Here is a 26,461-nt window from a genome sequence, read left to right as displayed (position 1 = left end):
AAAAAATGTTGCCCAAAATCTGAACTGTGATGAAATGCTTTATATTCCAACTAACTTTTTTTTTTTTTTTTTTTTTTTTCATTACTAGCAAACAGCTGCTTTTGGACAAAGGGGAATCAAATGTTCCCTCCTGACCGGTGAGGACTCAGTCTCAAAGAAAACATACTGTCAGTCACATGGTAAGATGGAATTTACCACAATTCAAGAAATTCTGCAGGTGCCGAAAGCAGCTGCCTTAGCAGGAACAGCCAACTGCCTCCTCCTTGGTTCTGCACGAAGCAGAAGCTTGCAATAAGAATGATATGAAAAATATAACAAGATACAGCTTTTGCATCAAGAGTCAAGAGAATTTACTTACCGGTACACCAATACATGCATCTCTGCCTTATCTTTACATTATGATTTGAGACTAAAGAAAACAATTTACTTTCACATTACCCAATAAAGGCACATGCATGTCTTGACTTCTCTTTTGCCTGGCACAGGGAAGGGTCTCGTAGCATTTTGATCATGCTTTGCTAATCTTAGTCTTAATGACTTAGTCTCTGAGGTAGCAAACTTTAAATTAATTTTAACGTTTTTATAGGATGGGAAAGTCATAATTTAAATATAGCAGCACCTTTCTACACTTTCCTATGCAGCAGTTATGTAAAAAGCTTCAATCCACTTTAAAAAAAAGATTTCCAAAATATTTTTGGAATATCTTTTTATAAAAGCCTACAGAATCCACAGTGGTGTGGTATAAAGAACCATCTACGGTTGTTAAATACAGTTCAAACAAATATGTGTAATACTTGTGGCTTTACCTGAGATAAACATGGCCATTGCAATAAATTCCAATAAATAACTAGGTAGCAGCTAGTTTTTCTTCCTTTCTTACATACATACGTGTACACCCCCCACCATTTTTCCACATAAACTAGAAAAAAAATGTAATTATTCCAGGACCTGTTAAGATTATGTACCTTTAGAAAAGGTATGCTGAGCAAAAGTTTTAATCTGAAGTAATATAAAAATCTAGTTTATTTACCACCACTCACTTGTGTAGTGTGGCCACAGCCTCTCTTGTCTTGATCTGATCCAAGCCAAAAGTGAGGGCAAACCGACGGGCCAGCTCCTTAATGCCACTAACATGGGCAGATGTCCTGTCCAAATTGGGACCTTGCTCCTGAACAAGCTCATTAAACAGCTAGAAAAATAATTCAATTGTTAAAATCTGTGAGCTAGAAAACACTGTTCTTTAGAAAGGCTTTTGCTCTAACCTGCTATAGCTCAGAGTGGGTGTTACAATGACTTTTTGCACAGAGAAGTAACAGAGTTCTCTCATATTCAACTTCTAATCCGTTTCAGTTCCCAGGCTGTCTTCTGTGTCACTGCTGTTTGCCACTTGTCCCCCAGCTTGTGCAGACAGTAACTCTTGAAGAGTTTGGCACTTATCTTCACTGATTTGCATCTATTATTCCCCCAACCCATCAAGAGAGTTCTGCGTTCCTACGCTGTTTTCTAAAATACCTACGTCACTCCTCAGGTCAGCATCTTCTTTGAATTCAGGAGGCAAAATTGCTATTCCATCATTCAAGACTTACTGAATATCTGACCAGCGTTACTGGGTAAATGCCTTCGAAGCCTGCTTGATCATGCCCTTTCCGCACAATAACGAACTAGGCAGCAGCTTTCCAGCCAGTTCTGTAGCCTCTTCTAAATAGCCATTTAGATCCCATTTTCCTAACTTGCTAATGAGAATATCAAGGGAGACAGCGTCAGTGACAATATTAAATCAAGCTGCATTAAATCTACTGTTTCTCTGATATCCACAAGCTCTGTTACCATACAATTAATGAAAGCAGCTTAATTTGACATGATTTCTCCTTGACAAATTCATACTGGCTGTTACCTACCACTTAGGCACTTGCAAATAGCTCATCTAATTATTTTTGATTTTGATAGATGATATTTGACTGAGCTATGGCAATTGGCTCCTTCCTCTTTCAGAGTTTTACACACAGGAACTACCTTTGGCACCAACCGATTCTTCTGGAAGTACATCAGTTTTTCCTCAAATTTTCACTCTCTCAGCTTCCAGATTGCCACAGGAAATCCCTAGTACTCTGGAACGTGTTTTGGAAGGCCCAGCTGATTTGAAAACATCTAATTTATAGAAGTCATTTCTCTGTGTAATGGATATAGCTGGTACTCCAAGGGCCCGCATGGTATTTGGTGAAGCACACACTTTGTGCTGTTGGCAGAACAAGGATGGATTTCATCATCAGGCCAATAATTTATGATTTTCATAATATTTCCAGGGAAATTTCACAATATTTTCAGGAAAAAAACATATTTAGCAATATTGGAAGACTTAAACTAATTAGCTTGAAGTCTGAAAAATAAATAGGTAATTAGATAAAATGTAAAGACAATGCATTACTTCCAGGTAATTACAAGAAGAAAGTCTTCCTAATTCTTCTTGTTCACTAGGTACCACTAAATAAAGGCTATGAATACGCTGGATCAAATCGCCTTCAAGGCTCTTCTCTCCCTTTCTTCCATTTCAATCTGACCAAACCTTTGCCAGTGCAGGCTTAAGGAGACAGAGATCAGGGAGACAAATGAACAGCGACAGCCTGCATTGAGGAGCAAGATAATCTCTGTCTGAACACAACTGTAGTATTTTTGCTTCATTGTAAAGGGCACCAGGGAAAATCCTGTCCAGGATTTTTTGCAGTGAGGCATTTCTAATAAAAATCAATATTCTTACCTGTTGCAAACTGAGAATGAGTGTCTTTGCACACTGGATTTTATCAATTTGCCTTGTTTTGCTCAGGGTTTCCTTAATGATATCTCCATAGTCATTGTAGTACTAGGAAAAAATGTGTTAAAAAATCTCTTTAGATCGAACCTCTTATACAATTTCTTACATTTTCCTGATAGAAAGATTACTTGTAACTCTTGTTTTAAAAGGCAGCAGCTGTCAAGAAACCTAGTCTGAAATCCAGTTTTTTCGTGTGAGTGGGAGGCAACGTTTCAGTACCAAAATTTAAACTGACTGGTAGCCTGCGGCCAGGTGAGAGGACCTTCTGTATTTGTTGTTATCTTTTATAACAAGTACGCTGAAAACCAAAACAGTACTTCCTACCCCAACCTAAATATTTGATGGAAGTGACCCACAACTGCAAATTCTAAGGAACCACATTACACTGAACCAACGCACTCTTCAGCAAGTAGGTGTGAACGGACACTAGCACACAGGTGTGAAGCTCCATGTACAAGGCAAGGTGAGTCAGATGGCCAAGAAACGAATTCACTGAAGCCAGAAAGCTGAGTAAGGAATTAGTCAGTACAAACTGCTGATTTTCCTTCTGTTAGAAGAATGGTTGCAAAAATAGAAGAATTGTTGAAAGACACAGTCTACGGTACTGACCACTTGGGTAGAAAAGTCTGTATAATCATTAAAATTTCCAGGCTGAGAATATAAAAAAATCTTTTTCCAAACAGTATTCTTTCAGCCTTGCCAATATTTCTGCATTTGCAACCAGTTACTTTCATTCCCTCTAAGATATTGCTCCCGCATTCCTTGGTACTGAGATCCTTCTAGATTGTATTCTCATTTATATTCAATTTCTCTGACTCTCCCCCAGTTTCAAGAGAAGGAGGGGGTGGGGACAGGAGGAGGCCAACCTGGAGCAGTGGGTAGGAAATTAAGCCCGACTGTGACAGCTGCAGTTGGAAACTCCTGCTCTGGAAAAAAAAAAAACTAAGCAAGACTTAACCCTGAGCAGCGAGCTGGCTGGTGGCCAGGGCGCGCTGGGGATGCTACTGTACCGTGTCCTGAACCAAGAGGAGGAGGAGGAGGATACAGGTAAATCCTTTATATTTCATATCAACAACTCAACCACTGTCTATAGTAAAGGACCTGCTCCCCACTCTCTCTCCCAGTTCTTCCTTGATTGTCATCTCTGTGACTTACCCCTGGAAGATGGACTGGTGGGGTACACCATAGCCTGAGGGGCTCTGCGCACCGTGGCAGTGCCAGGACTGCAGATGTGCCTGTTTTCTGGCAGGTAAACTCACCAGTACAGGGTGCAGAGGTAGCTGAGCAGCAAGTCTTCCTGCATTTCAGGGGGCCTAAACGCCATGCGAAGCAGTGTCAGCTGGCAGGACGTTCAGTCAATGCATACCCGCCCATCGGCAGTACTATGTACAGCTTTGTTTTTTTGAATGCTTTCCAAATGAAAACAATCTTTTCTCACAAAAAAACCCTGCTTCCTCATGTCAAGCACCAAGACTGGGAGACCCTAGTGAAATACGACATGGAACAGGTAATGGTTTATTGTGGATTCTAGGCACGAAGCTGAGGAGCAGGGTAGGAGGTTCTCCAGGGGCTGCCTGTCCCGAGGCACTCCGGCCACGCAGGACTTGTGGCTTGTGGCTCCTCAGCAGCAAGTGTAATTTAGAAAGGAAAAATTATTACAAAAACTCAAATAAGGCAAAAAAGCTTTCAAAAGTGTTCAACCTTGAACTACTGGTCTGGAAGGAAGAGAAAGGGGGGCCCTGGCCCTACAGCGTGTTCAGTGAGGGATAGTGAGGAAGAATACAAGAGCTGTACCTTCATATAGTGTTTGAAGATATCTGCTGCTGCATGCATGTCCACAATGTCATAAATTATCAGCTTGCTAAAGGCAGCCAAAAGGTTTCTTCTCTTATGTAAAGCTTCTATTTTGTTAGCTTCATCTTCTTCATCTCCCTCTGAAAGCATCAAGAACATTAAAATGTTTATAAGTAACTGCTATATTCTAAAGCAATATTGTCAAGGAGTAGCTTTTAGAAAAAATCAATTCTTTGAAATGAAGCAAGGACTGTTGTAGGAGAAGCTAAAATGAAAGGTGATAATTCTTGAGTCCTGCCTACGCTAGGACATCCAGGGAAGTTCAGAACTATGACACACCACTGACCAAGGATGCTACCTATAGTCCTGAGCAGGTACCGAACATAATCCGCACGGAACAGAACTGCTTATTTTCTTTACCCTGTGAAAGGCCACAGTGAAGACTTACTGAATGCTTTTTGCTTGACTTCTAAAACACAGGATATTTGGAGATGCTTCATTAATGTAACTATGCTATAAATATTTAACATAAGGAAAATTAAAAGCAGCAATACTTCTGCTGCATGCCCTGGAGATGAAATTGATGGCTTCAGCACATCAGTAACAACAAGAAGTAAAATTCAATTGTAAGAAACATTAACACTGAATATCAGTGCCGAAAGTATTAAGTCCCTATGTAAGACTCCACTCTGTGCATGAAAACGCAACTACACACATGTTAAATATCACATTGTGTAATAAAAGCATATTCCCCAAGTTAGAAAAGAAAATGAAATCACTTAAACAGTTGTGATAAAAGTAAATATACTGTGGTATTTAGTGCCTTATTCTTGGAGGGTATCTTCCAACCAGTTTGAAGCAGTACAGAGCTGTGGCAGGGGGAGGAAGGACACAATGTCACTCAGACTCTCTTGCTGCTCACTAGTCTCCACACAGTACTTAAGTCACGTATTTGATCACAGGAAATCTCTTACAAGCAGTGGAGCTGACTGTGAATATACATGCATGTTTTAATTCACAGAACTGAAGCCCAGTCTCCTCCCCAATCCCACCTTTCCTTCATTTCTTTTTATCATTACTGATGTGTTCCGAATACCAAAAGCTACAAACTGTCAGACTGACTTCACGGAGTCAGAGAAGCTTGAGGGAATAGAGATTACACACAAAGACCTTCATCCATCTTTTTGCTGTCTTCCCAGTCCAATCACAGGATATTGAAGAACAGCAATTTTGCTAAAGAGCAAACAAAAAAAATTAGACACGATCCTCCTAAAATCTATTCTTGATGTATTATTCTGAACGCTGAACTCACAAAGTATGATTAACTGCACACAGATTTCTGGTGAAGGTGTGTTTCAAAATGTATTCTTCCCAGGAATCCTTAAAGAGATGCTCCACAAAGACGTTAGCTGCCAAGGCGCTAGGGAGCTAGAACTGAGAGCGCCTTCAGAGCAAAAATACCTTCTCTGAGATCTTAGTTCTATATATTGCTGTCTTTAGAGATCTAAAATAGCACCTACGTGTCATGCTAACATAGAAGTAACTGAGTACAGCGGAAATTCAGAAACTGTGCTAAAAAGAGCACTACAGGGTGCACTCAGCAGCTCTTTCACGTCGTTTGACTATCTGGGAATCCATCCCTTGTCCAAAGCTATTTAGGATTCAGAAATGGGATACCTCTGTACTTGCATTTAGGCATTTATAACATACACCAGCAGCACCAAGCTATTTAAAACCAGACCAGATCTGCCTCTCCCTGACCGAAAGCCAAAAATCTCAAGTCATCCTTGTGCGAAGGTAGAGTCGGGGTCCCTGCAAACCCCTCTCAAAGCACGGCCACACACAGCTGCCTAGGAAAACACAAGGGAAGCATACACAAAACTTTCCCAAGTACTTTTCCTAGTCTCCAACCAAATCAATGATGTCCTGAGCTTGATCTGATTATTTTGGAGGAGGAGCAGAAGGGGTGTTTATCTAGTAACATCACTTTCTTAAGGCTTTCTTTGCCTAGAGCTTTGCTGGTAAGGTTTGCCTTCAGGATCCGGTAACCTGATTTAGTAACTCTAAAGTATTTCTCTTCTATGTACTGTTCCATTGTACTTCTTCCCTTGAAGCTATATTAAATGAAGCTGGCTGCTGGACTAAGACTGTACTGTTTGGAAATAAATGTTAAGAAAATATAGTAAAGGAAGAATAATTTTATTCCAGATTTATAGCATGTATTTACAGACCAATCCCATGTCTTCTGAAAACATCTTTTTTTATGAAGTGAACTTTGTAAGTACTACTTCTTCTTTAACACAAGTAGTAGTGAATATTTCATATTCATACCTCCCAGAAATAAAGAAAAAATCTGAAAACGTTTGAGCACAATGAAGTGGAAATTCTATTTTCTTCTTTCTTCTGTGCCTGTTATGAAAAAAAAGCTAAGTAGAAAACAAGAAAGCTCAACATACCCATGCTCTGGTTTTCGTCATCTTGGTCAATAAAGACATGGTCCATCACAAAACTGAGAAGTTCTGACTGGAGGCCCGAATCTGGATTGAACACCAAAGGCTGAAGACCTTCTCGACCTCCAGTCATCAACTGATGACTAAAAATCATCAAGAGATCACAGAGCAGCATGAAAGCCTGAAAGGCGAAAGAGAACGAATGCAGTAAGAAGCATAAGTTAAGTGAAAAATAAAATACCATTTATCTAATTTCCACCTATCCCCTACCATTATTAAATGTCCTTCTTTAACTGTTTGGCATTTGTGTGCTGTGAAAATTCATAAGGGTTTCCCCTAAATTTAGAATGTTATGCCTTTGGTTCCTATGTAAGGAACTGTCTTTACTACCTCTTCCATATCCAGGATGATCCATATTAAGCTTCCAATTCTTCTCCATGAAAAGAACTCTAAGTCTGCCTCTGATTCAAGGACTGCAGCCAACTTTGTAGTCAAAAAACCCACCTCTTTTGATAAACAGTTAGACCAAAGCAAAAAAAAGTTAGAAAAAAACCTCCAAAACGAACAACATTAGAAGGGAAAATCCAAGCTGAGTCACTGTCGGATCCCAAAAATACAGAGAAGCAGCTGTGAGCAAAGAAATTCTTGCAGAATATCGTCAACTATTTACGACAAAAAGAATCAAGTAACTCTGCACAGCTTTCAAATCCAGATAAACCAGGGCAGAATTTTCAGTGATTTATGCTCATTACTTTTATACCCTCATTACCTGCGAACAGAGAAAGAAGGCAGCTATTACTAACTTTATTTCTTTCAAGAGCTTATCTGTGTACTCTCACGCACGAGAGTGGCACTGTTTTTTTCCCCAGGGGCTTATCCCAGATGTCAGCCAGCTGCAGCCACTGGCATTACGTTCAGCACCTGGGCACCTTCCAGAAAGTACTTCTTAATCATCTTTGTTTCTCTACCTTTAACCTCAGGTTCTGAAAACTAAAAAAGAGAGGAAGGTTCAAAGTATGAACATGACAAATGGCTCCTAGGAGGTCCATGCTGGACGTGCTGCCTCTTCCGCCCAAGCCTGCCGGAGTTTCACTCATGGCAGTGCCAATCGTGACTCCCAGGCAGGTGGTAAGCCAGAGGTGTTTTCAGCTGAAGAGGGATTGCAGAATAGCTCTGACAGAGTCATGAAAACCAATGTATGCTTTAGATCAGTCCTATATTCCCTTTCTACAAACAGCTGAACAGAAAGATAGTTAACTGTGTGTTTAAACGTATTTTGGAACCGAGCCCAAGGAAAAGTAGTGAGTGAGAGCAATCTGCTTTACAGACTTCTGAAATGAAATCTTTGTGAATGCTGAACGTCATAGCAGCTCACTTATTTCTTGGAGTACGTTATAAAATCTGAATGAGCTATACCCAGGCAAGAACAAAATGCAAATCCTTGTAAACTGTGTTCTTCTTACACTCTGGAAACATATGCCAGTCTTTGGGCACTATATTCTCCAGATAGTGATGGATCTCACCTGCTCTAAACTCCTTTGATATTCAATAGAATTCAAGCTCATCCTAATGCAGAGCTCTAAAAAAAGCATATGAATAATGCACTGAAAGTGCTTATTTCTGTCCAATATAAAGGCAGCAGCAGACCCAGATACGTATGTCTATATATTGTAGGTATGTCTAGTCGGAGGAGATTTGTTTCACTCCTAGTCTAGGAAAGTTTTAAATGCTTGAGTTCTGTTTCTATAAATAGTTAATAAGCTTTTCTTTCCTTCAATGTGTGCATTGATCTTCTCTGGACAGAATGTATAAATTAAGAATCAAATACAGTAGGGAGACAATACAATTTACACAGCATTCTCAAAAAAACCCCAGTAAAACAAGAGGATTCAGAAGCAGCCCTGCACTCACAGAAATATACTTTTTAAGGAAGAAAATGAAAAAGATCCCAGGAGCACTAGTTGGAAGGGACCTCTGGAGTCTCTAGTGCAACGTGCTCTGACTGGGACACTTGGTTCTCTGGGTCTGGTTGGTCGTGGCTTTGTCTAGCTGAAGCTTGAATGCTTCCACAGAATTGTGAACTGGAGCTTCTAAGAAAAGTTTAAATTACCAATGGAAAAAAATAATTGTGGCCACTTATAGTAAGAGAATAAGAACATGTTACTATATATCAAGAACAAAAGCACTGCAGTAATGGGAAAGATCATTTACCATTTGTTGATGCAGAAAAGACATTAGTGCTAGCTTAAGCTAGAACGGTTGGTATTTTCATGAAGCTAGATGATATTTTCACATCATATAATATTAATAAAATAAGCCAAGAGTAACTACTCAGAATATTAAAAAACAATTACTGAATTTAAATCTGCTGGAAGACAATGACACATCAGAGTCTTCTAAAAATACATAAACTAGCGACATCTCTGAGCCTTTAATATTTATATTTATCAACTTGCAGAACACAGTGTAAATGCCAAGCAGAGCTATTTTTCAAAAAAAACAAAACCCTGTCTTTTAAGAAGTATTGTCTTTTAAAAAACACAGGCAAAACCCCCAGGCCAGTTAGTTACAGTCTTTGCAAAACCTTGGGAGGTCTGATAGAAACGCAATTTGTAGACAACTAAAAGATGACAACAGACTTGATATAAATCAGCATATATTCATAAAATCTCAGCTAACAAACTGTCTCTTGGTTTGTTTTTTTTCAGAGACTGCCAATTATTTCAACAAGCCCTTTGATTTTGTTTCTTTTATTTCAATTTCTAAATACATACAAGAGAAGCTTCCCACTCCACGCCTGCATGGCTTTCCAAAAATCGAAACCAGAGAAGATAACTACAGAAGATAACTACACTGAACCACAAAAAAATCTGATCCCTTATTATGCAGCTGTATTCCACATGTATACTTCTGGCCTCTGTGTGCACACACATACACGCGCAGAGAGATGCATGCACTGAGGTTTTCAGTTTCCCCCAAAGAGGGAAGCACAGCAGCTGGAGTTAGAATGGTTATATCGCTGAGAATCTGAAAGATGCTCCAGATCTTTATGTCTCTGTAATGAAGACACTGTTTAGATACTTTACTCTGATTTCTCAAGGAGACGTAGCTATTTGTGAAGTGACAATTTTTGCACAGTGTGACAGGACACTACATTCTTAAGTGTTACTCAGAGTATTTCTGTAAAATGAAGTAACTTTTTTTTTTTCTGCCAGAAAATATGCAGCACAGAACTGTACTGCTATTTTTTTCTCTCTAGAGAAAAAATATATTTTCTCTGTGAAAATACTGCCTCTATTTTCTCCCATTAGCCACAATGGGAAAGAGATATAATAATTAGTATTCATCGCTACATTTAACTGAATTATTTGGATAACTAAATAATGAAATAACATCAAGGCTTCAGGCATTTGCCTTCAGCAGGAAAGCAGTCACTCTAGACTAGGGCCCTATTAGTCAATAACAGGGGGGAAAAAAAATATCCGGAAATATACAGAGAAATATTCAGCCCATCTGAGGTCTCAATCACCCTCTAACAGTACCTATTTCCACGTGTCAATACAGCAAGTGTCTAAATGATTTCAGGTGACTGAGATGCCCAAAGTTACAGTAGCGGAACATGAGCCTAACCATCCAGGTAAATCTGATATTTCAAAAGTGAATCTGACATTAGCTGTGCTTTGGAGGTGCTTTTACTACAGCTCTTCTTATGGAGTGTTTGTTCAGTTTCATTTAGACAGAAGGCACAGATGATTTCCCTTTAAGTTCAATATAGAGTTGCCTTGAGTTTTACTACAGTTTAATATTAACACCTTTCTAAAGGCACGGGACAGACATTTCCTTTACCTGTTCTTTGACTGGAGTGTTGACATTTGATAGACACTGCTGGCAGACAGCCAGAAAGGATTTCACAGTTTTCCTCAATACCAACAAGTCCTCCTAGAATAAATATTAAAAAAGGATAATATATAAATATTAATTAAAGGTTACTAGGAAAAAGCAAAATAAAAAGATGGTGGTAATTTCATACATTCAATCCTATAAAGTAGCCAAACAAACAATAAACCAATACATTCTTGAGCTACATTGTATTTTATACTGAATGTAAATTATAAATGCTTCAGAACAAAAAAAAATAATACATCAAGGTCAGCCTAACTGGTGGGTTCTAAAGAATTCTGTACTCAGATAAATTAACATGAACAAAAAAGTAAAATGCCAATGTCTCAAGTTTAACAAAAAAATTATCCTAATTCCTGCAGACATGGGAAATTGAAGGCAAATCGCAGAACTCTGATGAGTTATGGATGAAGGAGGGAGGTTCGTTGATCTGGAGAAAAAGGATTTGAGGGTAGAAAAAGATAAATGAATGACTGTTCTTGATCAGCTTGATCTAGAGACAACTGCTGTGTATTGTGAACGTGGGTACCCGAAGCAGCAGGTTCAATAGGGAAGCTGCGTACCTTGACCCAGGGGAATGAATGCTGTACCCTGATGCACTTATATTTTACAGATAACAAAATGCATTAGCACACCCAAATCAAAACGAAACCTAAGATACTGGAGCCTAATCATAAGAACACAGCAAGTAGCGGCACGGAAACAGCAAATCACAGAAGAAAAAGAACCCTCCTATGTGCAGAGCTAGGGCTACCTCTACTGCAACCAAGAAACAGGTGGAAACTGTACGGGGCTTTCTGGCACGCGCTGAAGTAGGCGCATGGTTTTACAGCAGTGATAAACCAGGCACCAGAAGAAAAGAATGAGAAATCGCTAGGACTTTGTGTCGGCTTCAAGGTTTGGGAAAAGGACAGGCTGCGTCAGCACCGATGCAGGGATCGTGCTGCTCCTCACCACCCAAGTGGCCCGAACATGTGGCTCTGCCCTGCACTGTACCGCTGCTGCCAGCACCCTCACCTCCTCCGTAGCGCTGGTGCCAGCACCCACAGCTCCTCCATCCGCCGGCAGGCTCCCGCAGGTGGCACCATCTCCCACACGCACCTGGGGCCACAGCTGGGAAGACCCTTCCCCTCCCAGTTTTCACTGTCACGGGTTTCATGCCAAGAAGGGATCACAAGAGCTGCTAATCCACACCAAGACTGCGGGTCGACTTCCCTCCCCAATACCCCCACCGGTTTCAGGTGGAAGGCAGCGTGCCCTACAGATCGACACCCAACCTACATCTAAAGAACCTACAGAGTGAACCACAAACGTTTTCCTTGCTAAAAATTCCAATTTTTAATTATGCTGGCTGTTCAGTCCATGTGTCTCATTTCTAGTTTTAGCTTTTCTTATTGCTTTCTATCATAAGATCTTGTTATTCTTTGTTTACTGAAAAGCCTTTTCATGGTCCATATGTTCTTCCCGTACTGGTTCACAACAGAAGGCAGGTCTGCAAGTGTGCAGAAGCACCCCAAGCACTCCCAAATATCTGAATCTCTCATAATTCTCAATACAGTGAAAGTGATTTTCTGATACGGACACCAAAGGTCTATGAGCTACCTCACCTTCCTATTCCTAATAATTTTTTCTCTGATAATACAGCCAAGGACCCCTTGCGCCACTGCACCACCCTGCCATTACCTGATCTGCAAGACAGCTCTGCTCTAAGTCACAGCTTTCCACTGATCAGCCTTCTTGTTCCCAGATAGAAGCCTTCCATTTGGCAGCTTTAACATGCCTCTTCATTTTCCTAATTGTATTTTGTTTACCGATTGTTCTATACCATCCACGTTATAAATGCCTTGACTTACCCTCCCTGACTGTTGGTAAAAATTACCGCTTTTTAGCAGAGCACAGATCTCTCCTGGAATACATCAGAAGCGATCCCATTGCGTGATGATTTCCCACCTACAACTTTCTTCTGATATACTAATCAGCTTTGAGCTACTGAATATTAATTACATTGAATTCACACATTGACCTGAAATGCAATGTGGTACTAATGTCTTACAGGAAACGGCATTGCAACTGGTTTCCTTATCAGTCAAAACCCTAGTGTTCTCCTGCACAAATTTGTTGGTTCCTTCCGGTCTTACCTCTTGGCCACGCTCGTTTTGCCCTTCAGCCTTGCACTGACGGTTTCTATCTGCCAGTCCAAGACCTTACCTAGGACCGATGCCAGGCTGATCAGTTCACTGTTACATAAGCATCTGATTTAACGCTAGGATTACAATCACTTTAATAACTTCCTACTTTCTATCACAATTATCTTCCATTTAGATGTTAATGAATTCAACAGAGGAACTAAAACCTATGAAGAATCCTATATAAAGGTTAAAGAGTGAATGAATATGTCTCCCATTTTTCTTTCTCTCAAAGAATAACTAACATGTAGGTACACATGATTTCTTTCCCTCTCAATAGCACGACAAAGATCCATTTTGAAAAGTTACAGACAGCAAAAGAACGCCCAGCTGAACAGTGCAACAGAGCCATCTGGAACTTTTCTAAATTTGGAGAAATCCCCAGACTACTACAGAGTGGTAATATTTTTCAAAAGAGAAAACTGGAAGAAAAAAAGTGAATTAGATTTTCAAGTTTTTTACCATCCTTAGGCACATAGCCAAGGCTCGTGAGGTGATTACCTGATATGCTGGCTTCAGCAGAAAAACTGGTATGAAAAAGTTTCACTGTCCTCTTGGTTGCTAGAGTAAAACCATGGGGTCACACCATGAACTGGATCACTAAAGTGACCCAGGAGAAAAATCACCCTTTCTTGAACTGTGCAGCGTGGTATCTTCAAATTTAACTAGTCCGTGGCAGGAACAAGAATAAGCCACTAAGAGCAAGGACTTGCATTGGCTCTGCCACCACCTGTAATGGAACTGCGTTCACAATACTGCTATTTAAAACGCCCCAGTTATTTTCTAGCTTCAAACTGAAGCCTGGTTTTTCCCACTGAAGCCATTTAGAAATGCTGTGCTTTTGCTAGGTTCATCTACCAGACCCAATGCTTTTCCTCCTCTTTGCCCACTGCCTTTCCTCTATTTACAGTATTAACTTCCTTCTCCTTCCAACTTCAACTCTTTGATTAACTTTACAATGTTCAAGAGCCATTAGCTTTCAAACTCGACAGTGGAACACAATCTGACCTTTTGCACCTTGTGACTCTCTTCCTCCTTTCAGCACTTTGTGCTTTCTTTCATTGTGACCATATAAATATGAAAAGTCACCAAGTCACTATGTTGTTCTTTAAATCCCTCTTTAAATCCTCTCTACTAATTCCTCTGCCTACTAATCACTTTGCAATAGCTATGCATTTGGCTAGTCTGGCTGCTGCTCATTCAGAACTGTTTTGCCTTTGTCTTGCCTCTGAATGTTTGCTCTAGTCATGCCTTTTTTTTTTTTTTTAACACTGTTCTAAGATTCTGGACTCTGTTCTTCTGCAAATATTTCCTTTTCATTATGTACATGTACAGTGCATCGTACAACAGTCCCAGGCACCTGGTTTATTGGATACATGAAGACATCTAGATGGAAACTGTATAATCTAGTCCCCAAGTCTCCTATGTCAAGCCTGTCTTGGCTCTCGAAAATACACAGACAGGGGAACTCTTGCTGACAAATTACCAGTTAGTTACCTTTGAAACCATCCTCAAACTCCATGTGAAGAACAGTTTTCCTCCAGGCTACAACAGACTGCTCCCCCCAAAAAAACAAAAAGGCCTCAGCCCCCCCGAGCACGTACAGAAGGAAGACCAAAGGTCAGAGCGTTATGCTATGGGTATTTCAAGGCTTACACATTTCATTCTTACCTGCTGCAACCTTCCTTTTAGTAATATTTTTTTCCTTTCAGATTTTAGACACCAAGATGAGGCCACAGTATGCCCCTTTTCTCACAGGCTACCTTGAAAAAGAGTTTTAAAGTAACTCTGCCCCAACTCTGTGCTGTGTTTAAGTTAACTGGTGGAATCTTCGTTACTGGGCAGAGAATTTGTACTTTCTTACTAATTCAAATAATCAAGTAATTATCACCCTTCTATTAAAATATCTTTGGAACTTCACTTCCTTAAGATTGATGATGAAAACTGCGATCTACAAATGATATGACACAGTGTGGGGCAATCTGCAGAGCAGCCTCTTGGTAACAGCCAGGAAAAACAACAGTTGACATGATGAGAACGAGTGCAACACTGCCCGTGACAGAACACCCAAACCTGCCTGTTCCGAGGAGTGTTTGCCTAAAAACTGGTAAGGCTAAGAGGAAAGTTAACAATTAATTTGCTTAAAATGACCAGATTAAACAGTAACCAGGAGATGACCAAGAAATTCTTGAGACAAGGAGGAGTCACCTTGTAAAAAAAGTATAAAGGTAGCGTGAACAGTTGTGATCAGGGAGAGGAACCTCGGGGTGGATGAGAGCAGCAGTCAAACCCAGTCAGACACCTCAAGGCTGCAACCACTGCCCAGGGCTGGTGGCACCCAGGGCACCCTCTCCCTGCCTGCACCCACCTGAAGGACTGTCAGTTGATGCCAAAACGGCACAGAGTAACTGCTCAGAGACGAATTTTGTCTTTAAGCAGCAAAGGTATTTAATTCTTGCAACGCTGGGGAGCTAGCCGGTTTGCACCGGACAAACTAGCTCCCAAGTTTTCAGTGAAAAGTTAGGTAATTTATACAGTTTTCCTGAGAGGTTACAACATCTTAACATACATATTAATTTGATTTTGACACCTAATCATTCTATTCATAATAGGTGGGATCTAGGTGGAGTAAACCTTTCAACTTTTTGTTCAACGATTTCCTGACTCATGGTCTCCTTATCTCCTTCAGGTGCCCTCCTTAGCTTTTCTGATTATTCAGAGTACATTAACATTGTCAGTGGTACGTTCCTTTAACTTCGTCAGTGGAACCTTTTCTTATTCAAAGTACTTTACAGAGTACATTCCTTTAACATCCTCAGTGGAACCTTTTCTAATTATTCAGAGCACATTCCTTTCTCAACACAAACAGAGCATCACCCAGAGCATTGTACCGATCTCATCCTGACCAATCCTTTTAAGCCCTCGTTCTGTTTCACAGCATGGGGTGCAACACACAGCAACTCGCCCCTCGAGCGCGTGCATGTGGCTGTGGAGTGCTCCACGGGCCTGGGTACCTTGAAGCTGGGGCACCCACGTGTCTGACAGCAGACACATCCATGCAGAGGATCTCTCATGCTGCCAAAGGAAGGGGAATGGGCTTGTACCTCATGTTCCTGTGAGAGTGGCGGTCTGTACGTGTACCTAAATTGTGTGTGTGACTTGGGGAGGCAATCAGAGTAACTTGTGAACAGTCACAGAAGGGTAGTTGAAAATTTGTAGGTGTTCATTAGCATTATAAAAGTGTCTAGTACTCTGGTTTACCTGCTACATCACTGACACTTACCCTGGAGATGTGTTGCACTGACTGTACATTAATCATATGGTGTTAATAAATCAATGAGCTGACTTGATCTGAATTTGATTTTGATAGAGAAATAGTGTGAAATGGGGACAACGGACACCGATTGTGATTGTATATGTCTGTTCAAGGAACGTGGGTATGGTGACTGGTCATGGGCGTGGCGTATGGTCACATAGTCACACAGCTTTGAGGAGACACCTACCCTTCCTCCTCTAACAACAGGGCTATTTATAAAAAGGATGAGAAAAGGATGAGAGATGTTCCAATGTTATCTAGAGGAAGGGAGTGCTAAGTCTTCTTGCTGGAGAAGATCAGATGGTCACAAGGACATGAATCACCTACAAACCTGCAAGACCACCACATTCCAGGCAAAGGACTGATAAGCTAATTAACATACAAAGCAAGAGTAAGGGGGTTTAGGTAACGAATATGTATAGGCATTAATTGAATATTCATTTGTTTTATTGTATAAATGTGAGATGGTTCGTCACTTTGGGCATGCACGCTTGTGGAGGAGTGATCCCCCGTGCATCTGCACGCAATAAACATACCTACTTTATAACTTTCAAGTTATAGAGTCTAATTCCATACGTCAATTTAAACCACAAAAGTCAAACAGTTTTTCCCTGCCACCTATATGAAGCCTGTAGACCAATAGACCTAGCTTTGTGTAGCCAGCCACAATCCAAAACATACACAACAGCTATAATATAAAGTATCTCTCAGAAAGCAATAAACATGCCCTGGGCTTGGGCATAATGCCCAGGACAGTTTCCAAACAAGGGCAATCCTCTTAGGACAGAGGCTGTATTTTTTGGAAGAGCCACCTGAACACCAGAAAAAGAATAACTTCATTCCAAACAGATCCTGTTCCCAGTTGTTTACCCCTGGTTGCCACGTATGACTCTACTCTAGGAACCAATACACAAAATTATTAAGCAATTTTGAACTCTACTCAAAGACTTTGAAAGACATCTTACCAGAACCAACCCCCCCCAAACTCCCTGCAACAAAATGTATACCTAATGGATGCAGAGCATACCTGATTAAGAAATTTAAAACTTGCCAATATATGCCCATGACTACCAATCTAAATAATTCCTCCCACAGAAACATTAACATCCTTGATTCCTATACGTAGAATTTAATATTTTTAATATAAGTGTAAATATATTAATATACTATATATAAAATTATATATATCTGGTGCACTGAATGCCTACATGGTACCTAACTAGATGAAATAGCGCAGCGACTATTTGCCAGCATGAACTCACACAAATGACCCAGCTGGCAGCAGATGAACTTTTCTTACAAATCAGTCCCTGCATCTCTGATCTCTCAGCCTGGATGCTCAAGTGAAATCTAAAAAAATCATCTTCTAAACATGAGCTTGGGAACCAAAATTCATAAATCTAAGGGATGCAGAAAAACAAGGACGAAGATTAGTTTTATGACATGTATTCTCCCCACTAGCCTTTTTATCTTCCTTCTCCCCCCCACTATCCGGTTCCTACTTCCCTTCCAGTAACTGTCTTACCACCTCGCCTTCCCCTGCTCCCACCCCCCTACAGGTACCAACGACCTTTTCCTTTTCTTTCAGTTTACTGGGTCTGTATCTAAATAGAAACCGAGCCATTGTTCTCAGCTGGTATTTTGCTTTGTAATTTTCTGCTTTTATTTCAAACCTGAAAGGCCTGTGTGACTAAAAGCCTTTCATTTTTACAGCTATATCCATTGGTCTACTAAAGACACCACTTCAGCCTACAAACCATCACCTCCCTCTGTCCTCAGACATCACAGCTACAGCAAAGTAACACTGGAAAGCTGGATGGACCTACATATTAAAATACTGTATCAGAAATGCTCCTGTAAAAGCCTGAATACTTTAAAAATGGTTGCAAAACACACTATTTTTCATTTTGAGATGCTTGTGCTGATGCCTTTTTTTTCCCATACATCACACTTTAGAAGTGATCCCCTTTAATGTTTGCTAATTTATAAGCCTAAATCATGGCTTATAAAAGAACCATGGGCAAAGTGATCTCCTAATGGATTAAACAACAGATACAGTGCAGATTAGATTTATTTTCACAGTGAATAAACTACAATGGAAAGTCTGATAGAGAAAACCACATCGAACAAAATGTTGCAAGCTTATCAGGTTTGCGGCTTTCTCTTTCTCTGCTTTCTGTGTGAGCATAGCTGAGGGTGCCAGTCAGGCATGAAGAGCAAAGAGCATTAATGCAGTGTGCCCTTTGACCTAAGCGTGCAAGAACACTCATTATTTTTGTAGGAGGCGGGGTGAAACCCCAAACAGTAAGTTAGTAACAGCTCTCTAGGTTACAGTAATTATGATTTTCTTTGGGGATTCCAGAAACAGAACTGACTTGTACTTCAAATGGTCATTCTCCATGGAGCTTTCATAGTTCTTTCCATTCCTAGGAACTACATTATGACTAATATAAATCAGAAGAGTACTAAAAGTACGTGAAAGATCAAGGCTATTCTGCAGTCACCTTATAAAACAATGTCTCATACAAATGCATCCTATTTTGAAAAAGTAGACAAAGCCATACAATTGCACTAAGCTTGTCTGCAAGAAAAAAACAGTCACTGGAATAAATGAAAGTCTTTTCCTCTTTCAGTGTAATTGGACCACCATGGTACTGCAAAGAACAGCCCACATTAATACCGTGACACCAAAATGCAAAGCTTCTGACTAGGTCCTATGCAGATAGATGCTGCGTATGTTATTCACTAGGTGTTGTTTATGGTAAGTATGTTTCTTTTGCTATTATTTAGATACAAAAAACCATGAAACTTTTTTCCAGCAATGCCGACAGCTATCACTCTGCATCATCTATACTATACTGCACCAACTTACTGTATTAAAAAAAAATGGGAGAAATGCTGTGAAGGGAGACAAGAATCTTACTGAATGCCCTGTGCTTCAGCATCTGCACCCAGAGTGGGGCAAGACCGGGCATTGCTGCTCAAGGACCCCAGCAAGTAGGAGGACAGAGTTGCTGGGTATCTTCAGGAGTGGGTAAGACACCCAGTAAGACCCAACAGTCAAGAGCACATGGGAAAAAATTTAATAAAGGTGTTGAAGAAAGCACCAGGCTTGGATAGTTGACCAGGTGCTCTAGGTATACCTGCCCTAAGGCTTGGTTCCTCATAGCCAAGTCTCTCACTACACAGGCAAAGAGCAGTCCAGTTTTCCTTACTAGGGAAGCATTAGAACGAGATTTGGTGTGTTGGTTCTGTGGACATAAGGGCTGAAGCAATGTATGGCCTCCTGGATTTATTTTAGGTATTTAGCACCTGTCAAAGTGAAATTTCTCCCTAAGGATAACAATGCTGCTAGCTAGGAGGACTTCAGATGCTTTGGTGTGATGAGATTCTGAGTTCATTTAAAAGAAATGGGATGTATTCAGTTGCCTCAGTTACAAGGAGTCAAGATGTAGTATCATATACTACCAGCACACTAAAGAGAAAGAAGCTAAAGAAGCTCAAAGGGGAAAATGGGAATGAAAGCCAGAATAAAGAATGCCAGTTATTCTTTATTTCTAGTACCTATTTCCAAATGTCAATATATGTCAGTATTCAAAACAACTCAAAGAATTTACAAAGTATTTTTATCATTTTTATGTGCACCTTTTTCTTTTTCATGTTGATGGGGTTCCCACTTCAATTTTCATACCATTTTAATTTGACACATTACTTTTGAAAAAGCCCTAAAAAGACAGTATGCTGGCCTCTGATTGAGAAAAGAGCTAAGGAAAGGTCCTGGAAAAGTGAAGTGTAACACACAAGTTGCATACAACATTGTCCTTACTGCACTACACTTGTGTGCACTTACTTTTTATTAGTAATTGTTGCTGCTAGTAACCTTACCTTTATATTGAGCAATATAAAAGATGTAAGTAAAAGGTAAGCAAGGTAAATACACATAAATATTAAGCTATCTTGGTGTACAGAACGACAGTAGTGCTTACAACTATTGGGTAAGCATTGTCAGCATTACTTATCCATTCATGCAAACTGCTGTACTCACAGTAAAGTGCATGAAGTGTCTTCAGCAATAGAAATATAAAAATTAGTTAGTATAAAATCCTAATAAAGACAAGCTTCCACTGTTTGTATAGCCTATTTAGACATAGGCATGATGTTAAATAGATCCTGAAATACCGAATAAATCAAACAACCAACATTTTATGTCTGTTTCACAACGACACAAAATGATGGTACAGCGGGTGGAGTTACAGAGTCAGGTCTAACGTTTTTAGGCAAGTTGTGTTTCTTCTGTATGATCAAATGCCTACTTACTTTGGAAGGGGAGCCTTCAGTGATTTTCACCAGCTGCCAGAGAATGGAGTAATGGGAACACTGCAGTGCCTGAACAACTATCTGTAACAGAGGGAACACAAAGAATCCCAGCACATTGGAAATATTGAAGCATATCAGTAAAGTGTATGTAAAACTTATAATGCAATTTGGGGAGAAGAAACAGGAGCAGCTCTTAGGCAGTACTTTTTTGTTTCAAGAATATATATTTTTCCTTAGTCAAGTTTGGTGCAATAAGAAACCAGCCTACTACAGGTGAAAAAAACCCTGTGCAATGCTGGGAAACAGAACAGAAGACTGTGCATTAGAGTAAAGCCAGAGGTGATGTCATAGCATGACAGAAGTACAACCCAACCTCTACGTATCTCAGCTCAAAAGCATCTCTTTAAATACCTCTAAATCTGACTTCACCAGTAAAACAGTCTAGAAGGTTGTTCCATTGTCAAATGAACGTGTAGCCCAATTGCTAAAAAAAGGGAGAAAATACACATTTTCCCATGGAGAAGACTAGGCTTATATTAATAGTGCCATAAAAGCATCCATGGTGTCTTTAAAATTTCAAAGACCAAACCATTCCCTTTTAGCGAACTCCTTCTTGTGGACTGGGGAAAGAAATACTGAGGAGAATTCAGATTTAGGAACATTTTTGGTAAGATATTACAGAAGTGTTTGGGAAGCCATATCCCTGTCAAACCCAGAAACTGAGGATGGCTGGCAGCTGCATGGACAGTTTTTATCTGCTGGCCCCTTCCCTCCAGGTAGCACAATTCCAGCATTAAGCCGCAACTGCAGAGAGCGCAGAAGGTCCCACAGCTTAAAGCCAGGACTTTCACATGGTGTGTGGCCATGTGCCCTCCATACAGTCCTTTGCAGAAAATACTTTTAGAGAATTTAATGAGGTTTTTTTTTCTCCTAAATGAAGTTGAGTAAAGATTAACAACTGGCATCTAATTGAAATCAAATTATAGCTTAAAATGTGCTCAAACACTGGAGAAGGCAGTCTGCAGTTTAAACTGGAGACCTGGGAAAATCTGAAATGGTCCCTGTGCGTATCCATAAGAAACTAAAACCAAACTGGGAGGAAACAAAGTCCATGATGTGTCCACTAAAAGAACTCTACTGGAAAGGCTGGCCAGCATCCCTGCTAAACATTCTTTTTGCTTCCTAGTTTTCATAAGCTTCCATCTTACCTTCAATGCACAGTATTCGTTTGTGATAATCCTTATTGCAGCCAAGGTTTACAATTGTTGGGTTTCAGTGTAAACATCATGATTTACTGTGAGGGTGGCGAGGCACTGGCCCAGGCTGCCCCGAGTAGCTGTGGGTGCCCCATCCCTGGCAGCGCCCAGGGCCAGGCTGGACGGGGCTGGGAGCACCCTGGTGCAGGGGAAGGTGTCCCTGCCCGTGGCAGGGGGTTGGGACTAGGTGATGTTTAAGGTTCCTTCCAACCCAAACCATTCTGTGATTCTATGATTTCTGCATTGCTTTTCACAGCCAGGAACATTAGTTATTCCTTACCTTACAGATGAGAAAGGTGAGGCAAGAATCACAGAATCCAAGATTTTTCACCTCCTGGCCTCACTACACACAATATAAATCTCATTCAAATAACTGAATCCTAGTGCATTAATCTTTTGAATTTTTCTATGACTAGACTCTTCAAAACTTTGAATCTTCAAATGATGCAGTGCAGGTGGTGTTACTGTACCTGTTCTGGCATAGCTCCATGTTCAATTCCAGTTCTTAGTAATCTGTAGCAGTTACTGAACAGATCCCATTTTGTGAGATCATGCGCACTAGAACAAGAGGTAATAAAGAGAGATTAGTTGTGTTCCTCAAAACTCCCCATCACAGCGAGAATACAGTCAGACCTGGCGGCTCAGTGAGCTTTGGTACTTTTGCAAATCTGAGACAATGCAGCCTGCTGACAAAGCTGCTGCTCAATTAGTTCACACCACACTAAAAGCACAAGTTCGGCTTTCTGATAATTGAGGAAAAATCTTTTACTACATGTGATTTTTGTTGGGAGGAGATAAAACTCTCTGCATGCCATACATCTTTAAAGGTTACTTCAGTGTAGCTACGAGCTCCTTGTCAGTGTTGCCTCTAAATCATCTTTCCTCTTTGGTTCTAAACATTGACAGAACTCCAGAAGACACTTCTTTGGCATTGCAGCAGAAACTATGGCCAAACTCTAGCAATATATACTGAATGAAAAATGGCTTCAAGCAAAATAAAGCTACATATTTTTCAGCTGTATTATTTGGAGAAAAATAAATTGCATTATCACTAGATATTAAATATCCTGAAATATCTGAAGACAGACATCATGATATACACGTACATGAGACAGAGAAGGTAGTTGCCACCCCCTGTTCATTGTTTCACATTTCAGTTGTACAAACCTGACTTGGCAGCGAAAGGAATACAAATGAGATTAGCAGTATATATTCTACAGCCTTACAGTCCTCAACAGCTTATGATAAAGCTTTTTTAATACAGGACTGAGAAATACAGAATAAATTTCAAATCATCAGGTTGCCCGAAGGACAAAAATTCTCTCTCACAAACCAATTCAGGTTTAACACATTTTTCTGCAGTGGAATTAAACTGCAGTAATTTGAAACAGTTTATAAAAGAGTAAGCCACCTCAGAATAGTCACAAATTTGGTGATTAAAATACTCACCTGGGAGAAGGGACAGTCTGAACTGGCAAACCTAAATTAGATAAAGCAGTCTCTTGCATCTGGCTCCATATCATCCCAGCACCTTGATCACCAAGACATGCTCACTTTTCCCACCCCTTTGCGTCTCCCCTGCTTTGGAGCTGCCTGACTTTGTTTAAATAATTCACTACCCTGCTCAGCCAGAAAAAAAAATTCTCTGATTCTGAAACGGACAGAGGTTTCAGAGACTGGGAACACCTAGATGCTGTTGAAACCCCCAGTATGAAACACTTCCTGGTCTGGAGCGTGTCAGTCCCGGAAAACTTAACTGATAAAACTTTCACAGAAAATGTAACAATGAATGCCCTTGCACTGAGAGCGAATGAAGTACGTGCTCCAGAGCCGTGTTGTTAAGGTGCATCTTGACTTGTAACTCAAATCCATGAATAGAACAATAGGAAAACTTTACAAAAAGGAAACAAAAATGTAAAAATGTACTCCCCCCCGTCTCAGATTCTGGATGGTCTTTCAAGTATGAAAATAAAACGTTTCATAGATAAATTATAGGCTGTCAGAGAACTGCCTCTGACTAGTGATATTAGGCACATACATGCTGCTTCAGCAAATCACAGGGTTGCTAGCAAGGCAGAGTTGTACCTCCTTAATTACAGCACTGTAATTAAAGCAGTAAAATCTCCTTGGTGTGCAAAGGCAGATATCAGCAGAGATTATCCTACAGAGAATACGAGAGGAAAAACTGTCTCATTTCTGCCTTTTCATTTGACAGCCCTGTGTGCCGGGCAGCCGTGGCAGGGGGCACGCACAGCCGGGCAGCGGGGGCACCTTCGCTCTGCTGAGCCTGGCTGCACAGTTGATCTTGGGAAGGGCTCTTCAGCTTCCAAAGTTGAAAAATTCTAACTATATACAAGTTACACAGGGCTTTTCAAGACAAACTTCCTTAAAGAAGAGCCTTCACCTTCAATTTAGGCATATTCTGGTACACTTTTGTCTCTTTTGAACTACTTAGCAATCAACACGATAGTTATGAAGGTACCTTGGACACAATACAGTTCTCCACAGAGGATCAGATTGACATAGAGGTTCCTAGAATGAAAATTCACAACACAGAATTTTCCCTTAGTCCCTTCCATGTCAGAGTCTTCATGGATTACAGAAAACAATGCCTAACATTTCATCAAAGGTTTCTTTTCATCCCTATAGATAGCAGTCTCTGCTGGACACGCTTCTGCCAAAAAATAGTCAGACGAAGGTACCAGCTCCACAGTGTCCCTGAAACGTGGCAAGAAGCAGCTTAGAAAATGCCCTTTTTGAAGGGGCAATCACTCCACCCACAACACTGCTTCTCTTTGTAAAGAGGCACAAAGTGAGAGGAGCTGTACCTTGGCCTTCCAACAGCCACGCTAAATACAGTCTAATTCCTCTACTAAGGTTTCATCGATCATCACTTCTACTTCTGCGCATAACAAACTTCTGAGCAACTCAGTCTGAAGGGTGTACTTGTCAACTACTGGAAAAAAGGTTAAGCAAAGGGTTTCTATAACAGAAAGGAAGATCTGCTGGTCTGACCATGAATTTACTTATCTGAGAAGTGTCCTGACCGATCATGCTTATACTGGTAAATATGTGATGCGTATCTGGAGACTTCCCATAGCCACTGCGTGCTTATGAAGTCCATATGTGCACTTATGAAGTGTGGAGGCAGGAAGGAATGAATTCCATATCATATTTGAGTACTACTGAACAGTGACACCAACAATTCTGATTTCTTAATGTGAAATGATGTTCTATATACAAGACAGCATTAAAGGGCACATCCAGAGTAACGGAGGTGATCCTTGAGATTCACGTGTCTTGCACTGAATTAACTGAAGTAATTAAATATGAAATGCTGATATTTTGCAGCATAAAAACTGATATAGCACTGATGTGTATGCATGAAAGCTTAGTTGAATTGGGCTGGAGTCAGCATAGGAAAAAGGGTCTCCATGTACTTAAGGGCAGCTGTAAATATCAGTGAGACCCTGGCAAAAAAAGAAAGTCAAGTATATACTCCAGGTGTTCTGTTCAGAAGACCTCAAGAAAATTTATTATATTCTGAAAACTCGGGAGGAAACATTGTAATGATTAATTTCATTTGTATTGGAATACTGATATCCTTGTTTGATGAAAAAACATGAATTTGAAAGTGTGCTGTGAGCCCTTTGTTGCCATGACCCTCTCAGAAAGAGGATTAGCTAAGGCTCGGGAAATCTCAGCAGAGAAGCTTTTTGGCCTGGAAGGCTTTTCTGATTTTTTTCCCCACCTTCCTGGCCTTCTTTCTTCTAAAAGATGAAGCAGCAACTACCAAGGAAACACAAGCACAGATAATGTGCAGTGCAGTTTCTCGCACTGGAAGAGAGGGACTTGTTTCTTTTCGAAGCCTCAGCAACCACTGTATCAAGTGCACTTTCAGAAGATCTGAAAGGTAACAGTGGTTAGCCTGCAATTTCAACTTCTATTGATTTAATTTCTTTTGGCTCCCAATTGATGACAGACAATGACAGTATCAGACAAGAGCCACCATTCTTTGGGATGAGAATGCACAATGTGAGTTTTGAAATGAAGATCCTAATCTCACAGCTAAAGGTTCGGCAAAAATTCTGTCTTGGAGGGTATGATTATTTCCTTTCACAAAGAAATCACATCAGATATAACATTCAGTAGAGTTATGAAAAGATTTCATTACTTCTTTATATGCAAGCAGATATTAATTAGAAATTCCCATTGAACTGTAATCATAAATAACAAAACAGCTGAGAAATTATACACAGCTGCTCTTTAGCTCTTTAGCTTTGATTCTTTTCTCTTTCCTATTATTTGAAGATGAAGGTAAACGTCCCTAACCCTGACTTGTGTGTTATTTTACAAAGCTGTCGTTATAGTCTGAATTAACTCTATAGAGATTTGGAATACTAAAGGAAAAAATATATATGGGAGACACTCAG

At 40.3% G+C, this 26,461-nt stretch overlaps 1 protein-coding gene across 4 annotated transcripts in view; it reads right to left on the bottom strand.

Moving 5' to 3' along the window:
* Positions 1 to 26,461, bottom strand: part of STAG1 (STAG1 cohesin complex component) — a 199,549-nt gene that overhangs the window by 16,570 nt on the left and 156,518 nt on the right. For all 4 annotated transcript variants that reach the window (XM_080409718.1, XM_080409721.1, XM_080409720.1 and 1 more), the window contains exons 21-27: positions 22,499 to 22,586; positions 20,773 to 20,853; positions 10,900 to 10,992; positions 7,060 to 7,234; positions 4,604 to 4,743; positions 2,756 to 2,857; positions 1,041 to 1,189 (exon numbers count right to left, since the gene is read on the bottom strand). In XM_080409718.1, the coding sequence (XP_080265844.1) occupies positions 1,041 to 1,189; positions 2,756 to 2,857; positions 4,604 to 4,743; positions 7,060 to 7,234; positions 10,900 to 10,992; positions 20,773 to 20,853; positions 22,499 to 22,586 (828 nt within the window). The remainder of the gene's footprint in view (positions 1 to 1,040; positions 1,190 to 2,755; positions 2,858 to 4,603; positions 4,744 to 7,059; positions 7,235 to 10,899; positions 10,993 to 20,772; positions 20,854 to 22,498; positions 22,587 to 26,461) is intronic.

Source organism: Falco punctatus (assembly GCF_963210335.1).
Source record: "Falco punctatus genome assembly, chromosome: 13".
Taxonomy (NCBI): domain Eukaryota; kingdom Metazoa; phylum Chordata; class Aves; order Falconiformes; family Falconidae; genus Falco; species Falco punctatus.
This window is presented reverse-complemented; position numbering and strand designations above follow the sequence as displayed.